General features: G+C 42.9%; 1 protein-coding gene across 10 annotated transcripts in view; it reads left to right on the top strand.

The window, feature by feature from the left end:
* Positions 1 to 5396: 5396 nt before the first annotated feature.
* FGGY (FGGY carbohydrate kinase domain containing) overlaps positions 5397 to 15686 on the top strand; it is a 426891-nt gene continuing 416601 nt past the window's right edge. For 7 of the 10 annotated variants that reach the window (XR_013448163.1, XM_078073070.1, XM_078073067.1 and 4 more), the window contains exons 1-2: positions 5401 to 5510; positions 6462 to 6647. Coding sequence is in view for 7 of the 10 variants with exons in the window: in XM_078073070.1 (XP_077929196.1) it covers positions 6623 to 6647 (25 nt within the window). In the remaining 3 variants the exon portion in view is untranslated. Of the gene's footprint in view, positions 5511 to 5588; positions 5740 to 6461; positions 6648 to 15686 lie in introns of those variants that run through there. The other 3 variants (XM_078073062.1, XM_078073063.1, XM_078073064.1) reach the window with 3 other exon arrangements.

The raw sequence follows: 15686 nt of genomic DNA, 5'->3' as shown, positions 1-15686 counted from the left end.
TCTAGAGAAATTCATGGCACACTTCCTCCAATTGAAGTCCACATACTGCACAGGCTCCAGGGGCCTCCATCTTTGACTCGGCCCCTGAGGTCATGAGCACGCTGCCTCCAGCAGGCTGCCTCTCACCTCTCTTTTGGCCTTGTCATCATCTCATGGCCCTGGACTCTCTTCTTCCACCTGTTGCCTTGTTGCAGAAAAACACTGGTGGGGGTTTAGGGTTGCACATTGTTGTCATGGCTCGTCACATAGTTTGCACTTTTATTAAAATGACTCATGGCCAAGAGGCTGTGGGGTTGTGATCAGGTGGTGTTAGGGGAGAAAGATACAGATGGTGTGGAACTGGTTTCAATGGCAAGTGAGGTCTTGGAACTGGGAAGTGGGTGAGCAGCTCAACCCCAGAGGGGAAAATTGGGGCTGTGGGTTGAAACCAGTGAGATTACTAGGACTTGCTTCATCGGAGGCCTTTAGATCCAGCATGAGCTTCTCTGCCCACTTTAGCTCCTCAGCAGAAACTCCCTCTTTGGCAGCTTGACATGTGGTCTTGTGATTGATGACCTTGGGAAAGTTGTTTCACGGTTGTGAGCCTCCCCTTCTTCAGCAGCAATCCCTACCCCCACATGTGGGAGTAGGGGAGGAGTCACTGAGACTGCATGAGGAGGTACAGAACACAGCACTCAGCAGAAAGTTAATGCAATCTTTCCTCTCCCCTCGTACTCCATACCCCCTCTTCTTCTCACCGGCCTTGGGGTGCCCACAGCACTTCACCTGTGCTTTTATGATAGCAGCAGCTCTGGCCTAGCACTTAGCAAGGGCTCAGTATTCAGTCAATGTTTGCTGAGTGAAGAGAGGAAGGCAGGCAGCCCGAGGACAGGTAATAAGTAGGCAGTAAATAATAAAGTAAGTTGGAGCATTCTCCTACCTTTGGAAATGAGCTACTGGCATCCTTCAGAGATGAGGGCTGAACAAACTCATGATTTTGTGTATAAAATATGGCTCTAGGTGTTGGTCAGAGTGGAGAGCTCAGCAGGCCCTTCTAGAAAGTGCTTTCCCCTTATTGACCATCTGTTTGGGCTCCAATGAACTGTTACAGTTATTTGCCTCCTGAGATGACGGTGTAGATTTGGAAAAAAGAGAGTGTGTATACAGTGGCACCTATTCCTGCCAGAGGATCAAGTTTAAGGGAGGTTTAAAGGAGTCTAAGTTGAAAAAGAAAGAAAGGAAGAAAGACCAGAGAAAACAAGTTTCATTAGCAGTGAGGGACCCAGTTGGCAGGCAAGGGCTGTCACTGCCACAATTATATTCTAATTATATACCTGCTCTTGCGGCGCACTGTGCTGGTTGCTAAGGCTGTAAAGGATAAGGCATGGTTCTTGCCTTCCAGAGGCTTCTAATCTATGGAATGGAAATGGATGGAAGACTGAGCACTGTGGAGCACTTACTACCTGTTAACACTGGGACACATGTTTTAGGGTATATCTCAAGAAGTCAATATTATTATTCTGCAAGGAAACTAAAATACAGAGAGGCTAAGAAACTTCTTGTAGGTCACCCAGCAAACACGCGGAACTGGGAGAAGAGCCCAGGTCTGTCTGGCTCTAGCGGCCTATGCTGCTCCCAGGACTGTGAGCAAGGACATCAGGGTAAGCCTGTAAAAAAGAGAATTCACTCTACAAGGTGTCCTAGGTTCAGCGCCCCATGAGCAATAGATAATGATGTTTGCAGGGGTCTAGAAGAGATGTATTGAGGCCTCAAATAGAGGTGGCAACTTGGCAGAGGAATAGGCCCTCCAGTAGATGCTGAAGACAGAATACGAACCCAATAAGAGAAGAAGGGAGGGGGCGGCTTTCAAGGCGGAAGGAGGCAGAGCATGTGCAAAGGTGGAAGATAGGAAAAAGTTCGCCTTCTGGATTTGTGGAGTACTGGAGAGAGCACAGCCTGCTCCAAACTTAGTAATAGCCTTAGGCCAGCCACCTGATCTCCCTGAGCCTCAGTTTCCCTATCTGTATAATGGTTGTGAGAATAGCCACTTCATAGGATTGTTGAAGACCTGAGATTATGTATGTAAATCACCTCTTTCCTCAAAATCATCAGTCTAAGTTAGACCTTAATCTAAATCAGTTCCTTCTGTCATAGTATCTTATTTCCCTTTCTACTTGCAATTGAGTCAATTATATATCTGCATGCTATTTATTGAATGTTTGTTTCATGACTGTAAGTTCTGTGAGGGTAGCGACAACATCTGTCCTCCTCAATACCATTTCTTTAGTGCCTAGAACAGTAGGCACTCAATAAACCTTCGTTAAATGAATGGATACATGAATGTATGAATGAATAAATGAATTCATAAGTAAATGAATAACTACATCTATTTCTGTGCTGTGACTCTAAGAATCTCAGGGAAAATTTGTCTTTCCTCTGGTGAGGGGGCGGGTTGCTAATGGAAGGAAAAGCCTTCAGAGAATGCCATTAGAGAGTCACAAGACCTCCACGAGTCATCAGAAGGAGCCCCAGGTCTCCTGTGTGCGACCTGGTGCTCTACATAACTGTCTCTGAGCAGGAAGGAAATTACACAAACTTCCGGTTCAGCTGGTTCCAGGGTTTCACAACCCATTTCTTTCTGTCTTGCTTAAATCCATGGTGCTGCTTTTTCCATTGTGACTTGTGATGTGCCTAGTGCACAATGACTCTGCATGATCCCCATGTTGCCGGGCAATAATTCGGAGGGGTGTCTAGACTTTCCAATAATCAAGCCTTCTGATCCAGTGCAACACAATAACCCCTAATGCAGAGTTGGAGAGGAGTAAAGGGGATATAAGCACATGCACTAATAATTACTAGGCATTTGATACATTCTATGAAATCCATGATAGAAGAATAAGGACAGGGACCTGAAGGATACAGAGAAGGATATCTGGCTTGGCCTGAGGTGAAGCAATATACACACGGTTGGATAATATTTACAGCTTTTGAAATATGATTATGCATATCACCTCATCTTAGTCTCCCTGCAGCCATGGAAAAGGGGGACGTATGGATAACATTTGTATTGTTACTTGTTCCTCACACAGGGAAACTGAGGCAACTAGGGGTGGTACAGAATATAGATCTGGTTTCACCGGCAGATATAAACTCACTGCCCAGTCTCATAACTCTCAGTTTAGGGATCTTCTTTTGGGCCACACTGTCATGCACCACCCTTTACACTGGTCAACAGTGTGGGGGTGTCTGCAATGTCGCAATCCCCCACCTTCTGGAATGTAGTTCCAATGCACTTTTGTGATGGAACATCAATATCAAAAAAATCGGGGGCCACATTACCCCTTTGTCTGCTTTAATAAATAAAATTTTTTTAAAACGTAGTCACACCCACACATTTACTATCATCTATGGCTGTTTTTGCAGTACGGAGGTAGAGTTGAGTGGTTGAAACAGAAAAGATATGACTCACAACATCTAAAATATTTAATATTTGATCCCATACAGAAAAAGTCTGCCACTCCCTAGAATAAATGAATGGAATGGAAGTAGATAGAAAAAAAATGGACTCATTCTTTCATAATAAGCAGTGGGTCATAACTGAAACTGAGAATGAGAATTAGTCTCAGAATCAAACCTCTGTCACTTGGCTGGATGACCTTGAACAAATTACTGATACTCTCTGGGCATCTATCACCTTACAGAGTTGCTGTAGGATTTGTACCAGGTAAGGTGTATGTGTCAGTTATGATTAGGTTTGGCCCCATGTGACACAGAATGAAGGGTCTTGCATAAGACAGCAGCTTATTTCTTTCATGTGGAAGTGAGCAGTGGGTGTTGGTCTGGTGGGGCATGGTGTCAGCAACCCCAGCCTTCTCACCCTGTTGCTTTGCTGTGCATGGCTTTTATTCCTGAGGTTCTCTCATGGTCCAAAATAGCTATTGGAGCTCTAGCCACAGTGCCATGATTGGTATTACTACTAATGAGTGTATGATGATAAGAGGAAACAAACCAAAAATCAAATACAAGAAGCCCAGAAAGAGCCATACAAAAAGTCTGGACAACAAATCCACATTAATTCAAGTCTAGCCAAAATGAGACCTCCTGCCATAGCTCAGGAGGCAACAAGTGTGTTTTGTGTATTCTATTCCCAGGGTACACTGAGGAAGATCTAGAAGCCATGTGGTCCATGTATTCAGCATCTAACACTTTACAAAGTATTTCCATAACTATTGTTTTATTTGCTTTTCACAGTACTCTAGAAAGGTTAAGATGAACAGGTCTTAATATTATTATTCCTATTGTACCCTGTAATTCAACCAGGTGTTAAGTCATCAGATCCCAGTACCTCCTATCTTCCCAAAGAGTCCGTGGTTAGATCTTTGGATATTTGTTGGAAATGAAAGGGGAGCAGTTCTCCTGTAGAAGAAAGAAAATGACCCCCAAACAGGACCCCTAGCAGATGTAGCTAATCACATGGCCTCACCCTCACTGAGTCAGTACCCTCACCTATATGACGAAGATAAGAGCATCTATTGATTTGGGGGGTTGTTGACTGTAATGAACATGGCAAATAGGCCAGTTCAGTGAGATCACTGCTATTACCTAGGCTTACCTCTTACATTTGCTGTGTCCTTGGAAACTCACTTCCCTTTACTGGGCCTCAGTTTACTTTCCTAGGAAAGCAAAGTGTTTGGATTCAGCGACTTGCTAAACTACCTTCCAAATCTCCAGTCCCATCAGCCTGGGAACCTGCCTTTTCAAGGGAAAACAGCTCAGATTGGAGCCCAGGTTGGAACTCTCCCTCTGGTTCCCTAGTAGCTCGCTGTGTGTTTCAGAACAAGCTAAAAACGCTTCTGACTCTTCGCATCTGTAAATAGGGACAGATTACTATGTAGTTTACAGGAAAGGCAAGCATCGCGAGGATTAAATGAGGTGGGTGTGTCCACGGCTCACAGATTGTAACTTGGGCAAAGCAGGACCTATCTGCTCTGTAGATGTGAAGACTGTGACACCACTTCAGAGGGCTGGCCACAGGATTAGACAGATAAATTCATGTAAAGTATCAGGAACAAGACCTGGCACAAAGTAAGCATTCGGTAATTATTGTTATTATTATTATTATTAATTTCATCCGCCTACAACAGTCCTGGCATTCAGTAAATGGTCGAGAAGTGGTTTTAGGGGACACACTCGACACACACACGCAACAGAGGCTGCGGAGAGTTTGCGTGGGTCAGCTCTGTGCCTTTAAAAGTCCAAGAGGTGGGAGGAGCCGCGGGGAGGCTGCTGTCCACGCTCCCAGGCAGCCGAGCCCGGTCGCAGGCGACGGGGGCGGGCGCGCGGGCCAATCTCCGGAGCGGTTCAAAGGGCCAATCAGGGCGCGTTTTACAGGGGCTGCGCCCGGCGGGGGCGGGGCCGGGGGCGGGGCGCAGCCGCAGCCGCCCCCGGGGACCGCCCTACGCTGTGCGGTGCACCTCGGTGCGGCAACCTGCAGAGCCCCGCTAGCTAAAATGTAATTTCAGATTGGACAAGTAAGTGACCCTCCTCCCAGTCCCACGTGTGCAGCAGGGGCTTTTGCAGGCGCGCAGGCTCGTAGCGCCCACGTTCTCCAACCCGAGAGCGCACCCGGCCCAAGCCTCCCTCCCCTTTCCTGCAGTCGCCGCCTCTTCCTCCTCGTCGTCCTACTCTGGCAGCTAAAGTCTCGTGCCAGGCCAGCGTCGGCCCCCGGGACGATGTAGAGTTCCTTGTGTCCTCTCCTGGGTGAGGCGTCCGGCCACTCAACGGAAGGGTCGGCCTTTACTGCATCCCCAAGGCTTCCTATGAGATGTCGGGAACCCGGGGTCCTCTGCCATCCCTGACCAGTTAACTGTGTTCACTCCAGCTTCCCGTCCCCCCATCCTTTCCCCTGGACCCTTACTTTAGGGTATTTTTCCCAGGCCGTTTTGAGCTTTTAATAAAAATCTGGCTACCTAAGAGACTTATAAAAGCCAGTGCTGCTTGTAACTTTAAACGCTTTCAGCAGCTTGTGATAATGTTTGAGGTGCATTTAGTTTAGATGGTATAATGCTGTTTGGTTACAGTTATCCTGGGTAGGAAAGGCCTAGGGTTATCTTTCCATTTTAATTCACTTCCCTTCTTTTAAGGATGGACAAGATGCAAAATGGTGAATTCCCTAATCATTGGCTATTTTCCACTAAAGCACTTCTCCTGTCTTAACTAATTTCGTCCCTAAATTAAAGGGTCAGTCATTACCAAGATACGGAAGAGCATTAGGTTAATTTTTAAAATAGGAGATCTGGAGGGAGGAAGTGATTACACTTTTGAATTGCAAATCAGAAAGAAGGCATGTCTTCTCTTAAGTTTGTGGCTGTTACACAGATGGTACAGTTTTGCTTTGTTTTGCTTGCTTTTCTCCTTTTTTTAATGATCCACCAAATGTATATCCTGATTTTTTTTTTTCTTTTTACTTTTTATGTTGCCAGCTGGGTCTTGCAGCCTTCTGACCGCCTCCTGGTCTTCTGGGAGTCTCCTGTTAATGAGGCCCTCTGCCTGGCTCTTGATCTGATGATCACTGGCCTGGCTCTTGGAGGGATCAGCTGAGGAGGACCTGCATGTGGGCGGCCCAGAGGACTGTTGATTAAGGATGATGGGGGAACAGACCAGAGAGGGTGAGAAGGGCCTGGAGATTGATTTTGAGGGGAAGGAGCTTGGGAGCCTCCCTTGCTGGATTTGAAAATCAAAACATGTGTATTGGGAGAAGGGAATAACCCCGAGGGTGGAGATCTGTGTCTTTCTGGATGAAATTAAGAAGTTTACTAGGGGGAGACTGGGCCTTCTTCCAGGCTGTGTTAATTTTTGCTGTGGGCCTTGTCTTTTCCTGGAATCTGGTTCCCTTTCCCTAACCTTTCACTTAGTTCAAATCACAGTCAATTACCAGCTGGTTTTGAAAACAGTTTGAAGTAATGAATCTTGCCCAGCCAGAGTGGGGACCCCTGGCCTCCTGCCAGGGGATTTGAAATAATTATTTTACCAGAATGTACTACAGAGATCATTTAGCCTCACCTGCCCATCTCTTTATGAGAAGAAATACAGGATCAACCCAGGTGGTGGTGTAAGGGGTCACCCAAACCAGGTCTTTCGTTCATTCATTTGTTCACTAACCTTGTGGCACGTATTCTGGACTTGGTACTGTGGTAGGCTCTGGGAAAGTAAAGATGAACAAGACTTGGTCTCCACTTTTAGTCTTTCACTCAAGTCTGCTTCTGTCTAGTCTGACGAGAGAGCTTATATGATACCAAGATGAGTGCTGTGGCAAGGTATGTGGGAAATTCTCAGGAATTGGGAGAAGGGCAAATGGCCCAATGTGGGGTTTTGTGGAAGACTTCTCAGAGGAGATAATACCCTGAGCAGAATTTCACAGCCTCAGTATGAGTGGGCTGGGAAATGACAAAAGGGAAGGGGATTATTTGACTTGTGAACAGCATGTGCAAAACTATATAACCTGGCACATTGTTGACTAGTGTGGCTGGACAGGATAGGGTGAGATGGGAAATCACCAGAAAGGACGCTGGGGAAGGTGAAAAGGCCAGACCAGGGAGCATCAGGTGAGTCATAGGTAAGGGAGTTTGAAATCTCCAGAGCAATCAGGAGCTGTCTGAAGTGACACGGATTTGTGTTTTAGAAAGTTAATTCTGGCCGCAGGATGGAGAGGGAATTGGCGAGGTGAAGACTGGAGAGAGGCTTTTATAATACGGGTGAGAGATGGGTTAGGGTAATAGTTCTGGAACTGGAGGGAGATGAGAATACAGTTGACCCTAGAATACGGGTTTGAATGCAGGTCCACTTATATATGGATTTTTTTTACAGAATTGGTTTATTCCTTAAATGTTTGATGGAATTCACCTATGAAGTCATCTAGGCCAGGAGTTTATTTTTATTTTTTTGTGACGAGGGAGGACTCAATTGATTTAATAATATAAGACTATTCAGATCATCTGTTTCTTCTTGAGTGAGGTTTGATAGTTCCTGTATGTTAAGGAATTTGTACATACCTAAACTGCTCATAATCCCTCATTATCATTTTAATATCTATAGAATCTGTTGTGATTTCATCTCCCTCATTCCTAATATAGATAACCCTAATATTGTTATCTTTTCTCTTTATTTTCCTAATCATTCTGCCCAGAAATTTATTAATTTTATTGGACTTCTCAAAAAACTTTTGGTTTTATTTATTTTCTGTATTTTTTAACTTACTGATTTCTCCTCTGAAATTTATTATTCCCTTTCTTCTGCTAACTTTGGGTTCCTTTTACTCTTTTTTTTTTTTTAAAGATTTTATTTATATATTTGACAGAGAGAGACACAGCAAGAGAGGGAACACAAGCAGGGGGAGTGGGAGAGGGAGAAGCAGGCTTCCCGCTGAGCCAGGAGCCCGATATGGAGCTCCATCCCAGGGCCCTGGGATCATGACCTGAGCCGAAGGCAGATGCTCAACAACTGAGCCACGCAGGCGCCCCTCCTTTTACTCTTCTCTTTCTAATTTCTTAAGGTGGACAATTAAGATTATTTATTTGAGATGACTTTTCTAATAGGCATTTGATGCTATAAATTTACTGCTTCAAGTGCATCCTACAACTTTTGCTATATGTTTATTTTCATTCAGTTAAAATACTTTCTATTTTTTTTAAATGTCTTCTTTGATCCATGTGTTAGGTAGAAGTGTGTTATTCAGTTTCAAATATTTGAGGACTTTGCACTCATCTTTTTATTATTGATTTATAATTTAATTCTGTTGTGGTCACAGAAGGTACTTTGGTATGATTTGAATCCTTTTATCTTCTTGAAACTTGTTTTATGACCCAGAATGTGGTCTGTCTTGGTAAATGTTTGATGTGTACTTGAAAAGAATGTGTGTTCTGCTCTTGTTGGGTAGAGTGCTTTTTACATATCAATTATGTCAACTTTATTGACTACCGTACATTACATCCTTGCTGATTTTGTGTTTACTTACTGTATCAGTTATTGAGAGAATGGTATTAGAATCTCTAAGGATAATTGTGGATATATGCATTTCTCTTTGCAGTTCTAACAGATTTTGCTTTATGTATTCTGATGCACTGTTATTAGGTGTGTTAATATTTAGGATTGTTAGGTTATCTTGGTGAATCATCCCCTTTATTATTTCTTAATTTCTGATAATATTCTTCGCTCTGAAATCTACTTAGTCATTATACCTGGTACTATTTTTGCTCTGAAATCTACTTAGTATGATAATGATTTAGTTTCTTTTGAATGCTGTTTAATGGCATACCTTTTTTGTCTTTTTACTTTTAACCTATGTGTTTCTTATGTTTAAAGTGGGTTTCTTGTGGGCATCATATAGTTAGACTGGGTATCTAACTAAGGCCTGATAAGCTCTGTGTTTTAATTGGGGGTATTTAGACTATATTTAATATAATTATTCATATGGTTTGTTTTAAGTACACCATCTAGCTTTTTTTTTTCTTTTCTATTTGTTCCATCTGTTCTTTGTTCTTTTTATTCTCTTTTTCTGCCTTTTTTTGGATTAGTTTTTTCATAATTTCATTTTTTCCTCCTTTATTGGCTTATTAGGCATAACTGTTTCTTTTGGTATTATTTTAATGGTTGCTTTAGGGTTTATGGTATACATCTTTAATTTATCAGAGTCAACTTTCAAGTGGGATTATACCACTTAACATATAATATAGGAACCCTATAACAGTATGTTTATAATTCTTGCCTCCTAGCCTTTGTGCTACTGTTGTTTTATGTTGTACGTTTTACTTATACATAAGTTTAAGTGGTTATTATTTTAGTTTTAAGAAGTCAGTTATCTTTTTAAGACATTCAAGTAATTTTTAATTTATGTGCCCACATAGTTACCCTTGTGCTCCTCATTCCATTTTATAGATCCAGATTTCCATGTGCTGTCATTTTCCCCTCCGCTTCTTGTGGTGCAGTTCTGCTGGCGATGCATTTTTTTCATCTTTTCTTTGTCTGAATTAGTCTTTATTAAAGCTTCAGTTTTGAAAGTTTTTTTTTCACAAGGTACAGAATTTTAGGTATGAAGTTTTTTCTTTAAGTATTTCAAAAATCTTACTCTACTGTCTCATAGTTTACATTATTATTTCTGATGGGAAATCTGTTGTCCTTCTCATATTTTTCTTTCTTTTGTGCATATTGTCACCTCCTCTCCCCCTAAGTTACTTTTAAGATTTTCTTTATCATTGGTTTTGAGCAGTTTGAATCTGATGTTTCTTGGGTTAGTTTTCTTCATACTTCTTGTGCTTGGGGTTCATTGATATTCTTGAATCTGTGGGTTTATAGTTTTCATCAAATTTGGAAGATTTGTGCCCATTATATTTTCAAATATTGCTCCTGACCCCTTCTTTGTTCTTTCTTTCAGGGATTCCCGTTTCACATATATTATGCTACTTGAAGTTTTTCCACAGCTCACTCATGCTATGTTTATTTTTTAAAAATCTTTTTTCTCTCTTTGTTAGTGGATAGTGTCTGTTACTGTTTTTTAAAGGTCACTAATCCTTTCTTCTGTATTGTCCAATCCTATACAGTCAGTTTTTCATTGCAGACATCTTAGTTGTCATTTTTAGCATTTCAGCCTGAGTCTTTTTTATCTTCCATGTCTGGACTTCCAAGTTCAGTCTCTTTTCTAGCTTTCTGAACATATGAAATTCAGGTATCATAGCTGTTTTAGTATCTGTGTCTACTAATTCTATCAAATGTGTCAATTCTAGGTCAGTGCCCATTGATTTTTCTCATTTTGGATAGATTTTTCCTGCATCTTTGTGTGCCTGGTAGATTTTGATTGAATAGCAGACATTGTGTATTTTATCTTGTTTGGTGCTAGATATTTTTGTAATTTTATAAATACACTTGAACTTTGTTCTGGGGCATGTGTGAGGTATTAGGAAACCATTGGATTCTCTTGAGTCTTGCTTTCAGCTTTGTTAGGTAGGACCAGGGCTCATTCTTCTTCACTGCTGAGGTAAAACCCTTCTGTGTACTGTACCCAGTGCCCTATCAATGACAAGGTTTTCCACTCTGGCTGGTGTGAACAGGCACTATTCATGGCGCTGTGTGAAGTCCACTGATTGTTCACTCTGGGAGCTTCTGGCTCAGATGGTTTCCTCACATGCATACAGTGGTTGGTACTTTACTGAATACTTGAGGAGGGGAATTCTCCCTCTGTGCAACTCTCTCCTTTCTTGTACTATGCCCCAAGAAATCTAACCTCCTGTTTTCCGCAAACTCTTGACTCTTATCTCCTCTACTCAGGGAGACTGCAGGGCTTGGCCTGATTTCCGCTTCCTGTGCCATGGTCCCACGCATTAAGCTTGAGCCAATTCAGGACACTTCTTTTTTCCCCCACCTTGCTGGGATCACTGTACTTTGTTGCTTAATGTCCAGTGTCGTGAGAACCCTTGTTTCCTATATTTTGTTTGTTTGTTTTTTTAAGTTGTTTTTGGTGGGAGGGTAAATATGGTTCCTGCATTCCATCTTGGCTAGTAGTAGAGGTATTCAACTGGAATTTCTGAAGAAAATTTAAAGAAGGGACTATTTGAGGGTGTGAGGAAGGGATTTTGAAGTATCCAGGCATCAGCAATAATGGGACCACTTACTTCCCGAGGCCTGAAAGGGCACAGTGCAGGAGGTAGATCAAAAGGAAACAAGACACCCTCCAATTAGGATAATTTTCAGTAACAGAACTATTTAGAGAGATGAGGAGAGATGAGGGCCACCTGAATCATCCCTAGGGCTAATAACAATAGGATTGGTCTATCCTTCTATTTAAAGGGGCAAGGTGAGGAATGGTTACCAGAACCCCAAAGAAGTAACTATGTGCAGAAAGCTGCCTTGAGAGGATTCATTACCTTAGTTCAAGAGATGCAGGTAGTTCATTTCATCTCTCAACAAAGGGAGTCCTGACCTTTCTCTCCTTCCTCCTTGAAGCTAGTGCTCTCCATTGGCCAAACCCAACTAGAGGGCAGAGGATTGGAGTGCCTGGAGATCCATACTATAGTCCCCAGGACACAGGGTAGGCAGAAAAGGATTTGAGTATATAGTGTAGGAGTAGGGGGAAGCTGAGAATAACTGCAAGGAGTCATGATAACCTCTCGATGCCTGGCTAAGTAGCACGGTGGTTGGTGGTGCCACTCACTGAGAGAGAGGAGAGAAGGAATAGTATGTCTGGGAGAAGTAGGTTTGACATGTGAGGGAGAAATGATGAGATTTCCTTCCCAAACTAGGCATACTTTTCCCAGGAGACTCCTGTAACACCCCCCCTCCCCCATCATCTTAAATTATTGAGGAGGCCCTTATCAACATGCAGGAAGCAGAGTTCAAACAGCAGGTACATACACAGTGATGTATGTGTGGGGTGGGTTTAGGGAGAATAGGGAAATGAGGTAGAAATCATTCAGGCTCAATGTATTACCAGTCCCTTGGCCATCTGGCTTTGGGCCTCTGGTTGCAGACCAGCCTGACAGCTGAGTAGCTTGCATTCTGCTCAACTGGCCACAGGATGGAGAGTTTAAAAAAGGACTCAGTTACTGATGGATTGTGGGGGACGAAGGCTGAGAGGAAGACGCTCTATAAAATTAAGAGTGATTTCAACAGACCAATCTCGGTGTAGTTCACCAAATTCTGGGATTGTAGAGTTTCTGGCCAACTCTGATGTTCGAATGAGGCTACTGTTAGAATGTTTAGAAGTATCGTGTGGCTTGGAGGACGGGGCATAGGATTGAAGTCCCTCTCTGGTCTTTACTGGCTCTGTGACGGCGGTCAAGTAACCCAAGTGCACAGAACCTTAGTTACCCTATTGCTAACTGTGGAACCCTCTAGGGTTGTTGGGAGGATTAGCAAGCCAGTGTCCTAAGTCACTGGTACCAGGCCTGGAACAGAGTAAGCACTCCTAAGAAATTTATTGATCCAGGATGAGGCTTGGCTCAAAATACATTCAGGAAACATTTGGATTCATGTGAAGATACATACTGATAAAACACAGGTCACACTAATTTTAAGGACCTAGGAAGAGAAGACTAGGGTACTTGATGAGGGCTCCCTCAGAACCCTCCATCGTAGACATTTGTGAAGATATCCGAGCAACTTTTCCCTTTTCTCCTGAACAAATTACTCTGATATTAGTGTCAGAGATTGGATATTGGGCTGAATGGGCCACTGATTTGTCCCAGTATATGTTGCATCCGGGGGGTTCTCCAGGCAGGTAAAGACCTCTTAGTCCACTTACCTCAGCTCCCCACAGTGTCAGATGGAAACATGAGTGTCTGAAGATCATTCTTGTGAAATGTATCAAGTGTGCCTCATCCCTTTTATTTTAGAAAAAGCCAGGGCATGGGGGAGCGGTTATAGGAACCGAAAATCTATAGCATGGAGGAAAGAAGACCAATAGGTCACAAGATTCATCTCAAAGCATTTGAAGGGCTAGCTCACCTAAAAGGGATTAGGTAGTTTGGATGAGCCTGTGGGACGAGGCGTGGAGGGTGGGAGCCATGCAAAGCAGAGCTCCACTCAGTGTTAGGAAGATCTTTCTTCTTCTTATTAAAGTAATAGCTGCTCATTGTGAAAACGCTAGCAGGGGAGCGAGGAATTTAGAGATTGCCCTCCAAGTTTCCACGACCTTTCTTTTGGGAAGCAGGAGTTTGTGTGTTCTTCCTGAATCTCGTCTGTTAGGTCTATATAGGGTGCATTGGCTGTTCAGCTGTAGCATGGGTCAGGATTGCCTGAGGGCTTCTGTGGCCCTGGCCTTGGAGCTGCGCTCCCAGAGTCTCGGAATCAGTAGATCTGGGCTGGAGCCTGAGAATTTGTATTTCTAATGCCTTCCTTGGCCATGCTGATGTTGTTCTGCTGGAGACCACAGTTTGAGAACCACCGATAGTCTTCTTTAAAAAAAAAAAAAATAGCACAAATGGGGTCATACTGGCATTTTGAAGAACTTGCTGTTTTATTTAATAACATATCATTAGCGTTTTTCTTTAGCTCCTTCTCTTTGGTTTTAATAGCTCCTTGTGTATACGTTTTAGCAAGTCCCCGTTAATAAACAGTTAGTTTGTTTCCAGAGTTTTTATAAGTGTGCTCTTGCCTTCACAAAAACATGTTGTAGTGTACATTTTTTATATCTCTCTTTTGCCAATCCATAAATTCTTAGAAGTTAAACTGTTGGGTAAAAAGGGTCGATTTTTAAAAATGGACAGATTGTTCTAGACAAGGCTGAGCCCATTATTCTATCACTAAAAGTGTATGAAACTGCCTATTTCCCCACACTCTTGCCAAAACTGGGTAGAGTTTTGCCTGGAGAACCGCCTGGATGCAACATATACTGGGACAAATCAGGGGCCCATTCAGCCCAATATCCAATCTCTGACACTAATATCAGAATTTCAATTTTTGCCGACTTGTTACATGTAAAATTATATTGTTTTATATTGCATTTCCTCCATTATTTGTGAGGCTAAAGGTTCATATGTATTCATTGTATTTCTTTTTCTGTGAACTGCAAGTTTGTATTCTTTGCATTACAGGAAGAGGGAACAGTATGAACAAAGGTGCCAAACCTTCATTTGAGGGACTGCTAACAGTTCCTAGGGTTTGAGTATAGGGGGTTGAGATTGGGGGGAAGGGGAGTAGGGGGGTGAGGTTAGGGAGGAAGGCAGGAGCCAGAGTTTTGAGGTCCTTGGGCTTATTTTGGGCAGAAGCAGCATTGCTGTAGTCAGCAATTTGAGCTTGTCCTGTAGCTCTTGGTAATTTCGACAGGGCCTGTTTGTGAAAGGCACCGTCCAGTTCCCCAAGTGTAAAGTTTAATCTTCAAATAACTCGTTCTTTATGCCTTTCACCTTGGACCTTAAATCCACTTGGTCATGCTTCATAAATAGGTAAACACAAGAAGAGGCCAAAGACCTCAGCCAGCTTCTGGCTGAGCCTGGTCTCTGAGGAAGGAGTTTTGGGAGATTGTGTGGGGAAGGGATTTTGTTGTTCTAGCTAATACTGTCCTGAGCCTTTCCTGAGTTTGCTGACATCTGACAGCAGTCACTGAGGTTGGTGGGTTCTTATGTTGTTTTCATTTGAGTGATTTTTCTCAGAAAAGCCATGGATTCCAGCCAATATGCTAATGATAACGGCCTTGCTTTGAAGGTCTGGTTAGTTCTGTAGAAAATCATTTCATAGTTAATTATGTCAGCAAATCAACAGCAGCCTCTTGGAGAAGAAAGTGACAGAGGGGGAGAAACTACACATGTATTTAAATTATTCAGAACTCAGAGGTCAGGAATTCATGTTCCAAAAAGAAGAGTCCATGTCATAATAAATCCCTAAGTGTGTGTGCAGTTTTCCCTGTTATGGGCTTAGCTTGGTAATTGGCATATGGGGGTTAAAATATTATAACTTTGCATTTAGAAGCAGGACACCAGCCCTCACTGTCTTTCTTCCTTTTTTTGCTATTTTTCTGCTTCCAGGGTCCTGGCATGGGAGGGTGAGACCATTGGATTTATACTCTGGCTTTTAGTGAACTCAGTGTGAATTGGATTTGTAGAAGATAAACTGACTCCGATGAGACCCCTTGTCTGAGGTGTCTCTCTATCTTCCTTCTCCCCTCCATATACGTGCCTCATCAAGGAGGGAGATTGTCCTGGGGGAGGAGCGGGGAGCCT

Source organism: Halichoerus grypus, chromosome 5 (genome assembly GCF_964656455.1).
Source record: "Halichoerus grypus chromosome 5, mHalGry1.hap1.1, whole genome shotgun sequence".
NCBI lineage: Eukaryota > Metazoa > Chordata > Mammalia > Carnivora > Phocidae > Halichoerus > Halichoerus grypus.
Note: the sequence above shows the minus strand (reverse complement) of the source record. Positions and strands in the feature narration are given on the sequence as shown.